The sequence below is a fragment of the Adelges cooleyi genome, unplaced genomic scaffold (genome assembly GCF_023614345.1).
Source record: "Adelges cooleyi isolate 19-005CV unplaced genomic scaffold, UGA_ACOO_1.1 ACOO_flye_CR_arks_rails_tigmint_CR_PRNA_118, whole genome shotgun sequence".
Classification (NCBI taxonomy): Eukaryota; Metazoa; Arthropoda; class Insecta; order Hemiptera; family Adelgidae; genus Adelges; species Adelges cooleyi.
In genome coordinates, this window is record NW_026095771.1 from 2,100,502 (window position 1) to 2,106,621 (window position 6,120).

Below are 6,120 nucleotides of genomic sequence, written 5' to 3' on the forward strand. Positions count from 1 at the left end.
CCGAGTCATTTAGCTTGTCTTTGTAAATCTAAATTATACTCCCACGCGGTACTACGTCCGTAGTATTTTGTCAATAGAATTTACTTGGTTGTAATATATTAACATTGTATTGTGTAGATTCTAACCGGAACAACATCGGATACCACCCAGTGCAACAGCAAATGGATTCGAACGTGGACATCGACGTTGAAGCGCTTGAGAACGAAACATCAGACGACGAACGAGCTGGTTACCCCGTGGATCAAATAGATGGCATCTCATCTCGTCATTCTATGAACACACTTCGACGGGTAAGATATGAAAATGTTAACTGGGCAAACTCTAATAAAACTTACTCGTTATACAAATTGTAATACCTACACCTAAAATATTGAAACAGGAATTAGTATTGTTTTATTTAATTCTTTACATTTGTTCCTTCTCTTTTACACATCAATGATTTCCTATCTCATGGTCTTACCTAAATTCTGAAGAGTGGTTTCGTTTGTTAATTATCAAACTTTGGAGTCACTTATATCTTGGCTACATACCATTATTAATCTGATTTCGTGTTCCTCGTTACGTTAATTCAAAATGAAGCAATTTCAGGAATCCGTTCTCATTGGAACGAGTTCTTTCTTAACACTGGTATTTGTTCTCCATCGCCCTGTAAAAATGTGGGTTTTGTGGGTTGGAGTTATAACAAAATAGAGTATTGATCAGAATATTAATGACTAATGTGTACTAAAGTGATTTCTACTATTTACAGGCTGCAGCTCCCACGCCATCCGGTTACAGCAACGTCGGTTATCGACCGGAGCAGCACAACATGGCGACCACGTCGGTAACCACGCGGTTACCAAAGTATCACCACAGGGAGATCGTGACGGTCAGGACTCCGTTGATGTCCAGCCAACAAGAAAGCTGCGTTTAAAAGAAATACCCAACTGCGACCGCACGACAACACAAAAATATCGTCTGTTCGTGTTTCGTTTTGTATACGTACATTTAGTGGCATACAAAAAACCGAAACCGGATCGAAAAAATATGAACCTAAACATGACCATAACTCGTTTATCGACGATATCAACTGTGTTGTCCGTGTATAGTGTTCATAACGAATTCCCATAATTTTATTCGATTAATGACAATTTTTCCCACATCAGACTACTAGCGCATTTTTGTCCACGCGGGTACGCGTTGTTTGTGTAATATTATCACAATCCTTTCATACGCATTGTACATTTTTCCTATTTTTTTTTCTTTCGTTTATTGTACTAATGTATTCAAAGAGTCATACCATATCCGCTTTTCTCTACCCGACTAGTACAATATCAACTATTATCATCTTTGAAATGATGCGCTCTAGCCGTTTGATGGATTGCAAAATCGTTTTACAAGTGAATCTCGTTTGGGATGTAGAAACTCACAGACTTTTTATTCCCCGTTCGTCGAAACGTTCTATGAAAATCCAGACCATGTCATTACCTATTTTTTTTTGTCTAAAATATATTTTACACTTTACACGACATATCCAGTAGCATATCGAATAAAAACATATTATAAGTACATTCATATCCCCACATCTGATTTTCCGGACAACCTGTGTTTGTGCTGGCGTCAAAATGAACTAAACAAATAGTACCTAAATGATTTATATACATATTGCACATAAGTGAAAATAATTTGAGACTAAATTTTTAAATTCAATTGACGGGCTTTGATCCCTCCCCGATAGTAATAATTACTATTATTATAAATTATCGTTAAGCGTTTTTAATGTAATATAAAAAAAAATGATTTTTTTTGTTTAAAAGTAATATATTACATGGTTTCTGATGATTAAATCGACAGCTAATTAACCGTTTTTGTTATTGTATGTAATAATATTATGTATTTAAAATAAAATATAATATGTCGTCGGACCAAGCCGGCAGAAACAAATTTGTAAATATCATCATTATTATTATTACAATTCATTCAAAGTGTTCGATTTTTATTGTTTATACGTTTTTTTTTTACAGAGATTTATTTGATTATTTTTGGTTGTCGGTGTTGACAGCCACACTACAGTTACCTGCAGTAGTAATATCCAAAACTTTAGAAATACTATGAAATAAGTTTTGAATATTTATAATATTGTATATTTACTATGTAAAATGTACTATATAATTATTAAGTTTTATGTTTACACAAAAATTAACAACAACCGATAAGATATACTGTAATGTATAAAGTAGGTGGGCATTTTAATTATTTATAATAACTATTATTGAATACCCACGAGTGTTATACCTGTTTCTAGTGAATCTTTTATTTGTTTCAAAACGTTTTAATATTTTATTACATATTATTATTATTAATAGTAGTAGTAGTAATAATAATTGATTAACTATTGGCGTAATTCGTAAGTGTTAAGTTTCGTAAACATATTTTGTTTAGATCAAAAAATACAGCGTACACTCGCTATTAGATTAGTTGCATTAAAAATTATCAAATCTAGTTAATATCGTGGTTGGCCAAAGTCGTAGTTCAGGTCGATTTCGATAAATTAGTTTGTTAGAAAATAGCACATTATTTTATTGGCGTTGATAATTTCATAATTTTGCATTCTCAGAACGGACAGATATAATAATAACTATAACCTTCCCTTGCACAACATTTTGGCACCACATTTTTTTTCATCTACAAATGAGTTCTCCAACGGTAAAGTGTTACATTGATTCACCTGTTGGTTACGTTCATATCGACGTTAGTTTCCACACTATTATCAGGACAGAAATCGGTTAAAACTGCGACGACACTGTTGCCAACATATCAACACTGTAAATGTCTTATTTGTTTTATTTTTAAACTTCAAAAAAACTACAATTTTACGAATATTTCTGCACATCGATTTGCTCGCCTTGCACTTTAGATTTTATCTTAAGATTATTGTTTATACCTGTTTGTTTTTGTTTGTATTCGATAATGACGACACACAGATGATGGCAGGCAAAATGTATTTTTTTTTATTTGTTATTACAAAACGCACAAAAAAACTATGCCGATTTGGATGAAACTAACAACTAACAATTACCAACCGTGTACTTCTTTCGACCATAAAGTTGCTTGCCTCGTGTTGTTTCATAAAAAAAAAATCTACATTTTAAATCAATTATAGATTTTCAAAACAACACAGGGCTCGCCATTTACATTGTTATGTTCGGTCGAATTTACAAAAAAAAAACCCCAATCGCACCAACCAACTACTACCAACTGTCATGATTATATTTATTATTGTAAATTATTAATATTTATTATTAGATATACTTATAAGGTTATTTTTTTTTTACTTTGTACTGTATTTCGTTGTAAAATTGTATTATTGTATTCGGTACCTATACCCACCTATCTATGATATTATGAATATATTAAAATTAATTAAATTCATATATATTAGCGTTAAATACATAATATTATAATAATAGTTATTATTATAAATTATATAATTATCGATCAAATTTTTATTCGTTTACAAATTTAAAAGAAAGAAAAACTAATATTATTAATAAAACTATATCTATAGTCGTACTTTTCTTATTATACGTATAATCTACTATATAACTATAAGTGTAAAAAATGTAATTAAATTTAGACGTTACAAAATTGTTTTACTCAAATAAATGTGACGGAATTCTCTTCATCGGTCGTTTTTTTTTAACATTTAACTAATAAAATTTATTTTATTTGTCAAGGAATTTTTAAGATTTAAATTTTTGACAGAACACATACTGTCTACACTGAATCGAATCTCAGAGTAAACCTATTACCCCCAACTAAATATTTATTTATTTAGAAATGTTTTTTCTGTTGAACTACAGACAAATTATTATTATTGAAGTATGTCTTATGAGAAACACACTGTGTTTTGTAATTAAAATAATAAAATCTTGCAATTTTCCTACTGCAAAATCCCTTCAAAGTTTCAGCGGCATTAATCAAATGTTAAAATATCTAAAATGTTTAACAAATCAGAACATCCACCTTGATAGAAAAATAATGTAAATTTTTAAAAAAAAATCTTTTACTTGATTTAAATTAAAAAAATAATGATTATTGTTATTAATGAAGTATTCTGCTTACTAAAGTTTTATGTTTTTTTTCCTCAAAACTATTGTGTTACAAATGTATTTAATTTATTAATAGAATTATTAGTTGTACCAATTCGGTTTGACTCGGTGGAACAGACTTCATATTATGAAATTTGACATTGACTTACATCATGCCATTCAAACATTTGTTTGACATGGGCAGTTTAAGGCTACATATTAACTTTGGGTGATCCTAAGTTAAAACACCTTCCAATTAAGATTGCATTGGTTGGACAATGTAAAAGTTGCAAAAGTTACAAAGTTCAAAGGGCCAAGTTCCAGAGCTCTCCCCAAAACTACCTATCAAAGTAGTGGTGATATCTACATTATTGCCAACTTTGTTTTATACCTCATTCAGAAAGTAGCCATGTTTTAAGCAATAAAAAAAAACAGCAGTGTTCCTTATGAATGTAGGAATGAAGTGAAGTTATGGACTAAAGAAAGAGCAGACTTAGCCACAATGTAGATATCACTACTTTGATAGACTGTCTTTGGGGAGAGCTCTGTTGTTGGGTTAACATTATTACAACACTACATTATTTCTGGATGTTATGTAGCAGTGACTATTTTTAATAATTCTATATATTTTTTAAATTATATATTTTAAATACCTAATGAAATAAATTATATTTAGTCAGTTTACGATATCAAATAACTAATAATAATTGCCAACGTACAACAATTTATAAGAGAATGAGAACATACATTATGTACATACTACATAGATTAGGGTAGCCGGTAGGCAGGTACGCTTAGTATTATGTTTTCAACTGTTTATTTAAAATACAAAGCTTCAATTATTTTCTTATTAATTTGAATAGTATTAAATATATGTGTCAAAACGCCAAATACGAGCGAGCCCCTCCCCCTCAAGGAACTTATTGAAACTAAGCCTGCATAACTGTTATGATACAAGTAATGTTTTATTTTCGATAATTTTGGCCATGGTCTTACCTATAAAGTGTTTTTAGTTTTTTTCTTTACTCTTCTTTTTTAGCGTTTTTTATATTATCTTTGGCCATCAAAAATGTTATAAAAAATCAGTTTCTTTTAGAAAATAATCTCAGCGTTCTAAAAATTGTCAAGAAAACTTCTCAATTTTTGGGCAACACGCTAGAACTAACTGTTTAGATTATAAACACAATTTTGATGACTTTCTGTTACTCTAAAAAAAAAAAATTCAGCAAGCTGAAATTATTTTATTTTATATAAAGTTTAAAAATAAAATTTAAAAAGGGTTAAAACTTTAAAAAAAATGTTCTGACCGACCTCAAGTAAAATTTAAACGAATTCCAATCTGTGCCTATCTTATGTACACTGATACACCCTGTCATCTATAATAATAATAACGTAGTTAAACGTTATTTTATTTATCTGGCTGGTACAAACAAAATATAATATAACATTGGATACAATAAATTGTGTTATAGTTAATTTTTTTTTAATACTTAATAATAGAACACACACACACACATGACTCGATTTGAATTCTAAAATAATGAGTAGGCTCCTATTCAAAGTAATACAATAATTGTTAATTATTTATATGTTGCGATTTGTAATGCTTAGGCATGTTGTTTGAACACAGTTAAACAGATTTGCTTTTGGTGCGCAGAGGTTTACTCGGCTTAGACATTCCTTAAACCGTGGCAAAATACAGTATTACCAAAATTTCGCTGGGCCTAAAATTATCAAGCAAGGACCGCGACGAAAATTATGGGAAAACAAACACACTGGATTATTGTTGTCGGCCATAGTGATGGAAATGAACGATTCAAAAAACAAGTCCAATGTGAACGATGAAAAGACAATCGGATCAAAGAATAATAGTGTGGTACCCAGCCGGTATGAAGTAAAAGAAGATACCAAGGTTAAAAAACCGAATAGCAAAGACGGCGATGATGAGAACGAGAACTCTACTCCGACAAACGAAATCAAACAAACGAATAGCAAAGGTTTTTTCGAACATTTTCTTCGGTTTATTTCATTACTCGCGATTATGTGGTTC

The 6,120-nt window shown here is 30.4% G+C and overlaps 1 protein-coding gene across 2 annotated transcripts in view; it reads left to right on the top strand.

Moving 5' to 3' along the window:
- The window catches only part of LOC126847734 (nephrin-like), a 333,468-nt gene extending 330,012 nt beyond the window's left edge, over positions 1-3,456 (top strand). Inside the window, exons 13-14 of one of the 2 annotated variants that reach the window (XM_050588115.1) lie at positions 118-290; positions 749-3,456. In XM_050588115.1, coding sequence (XP_050444072.1) covers positions 118-290; positions 749-913 — 338 coding nt within the window. In that variant the 3' untranslated portion in view covers positions 914-3,456. The remainder of the gene's footprint in view (positions 1-117; positions 291-748) is intronic. The other variant, XM_050588116.1, reaches the window with a different exon arrangement.
- Positions 3,457-6,120: the final 2,664 nt, after the last annotated feature.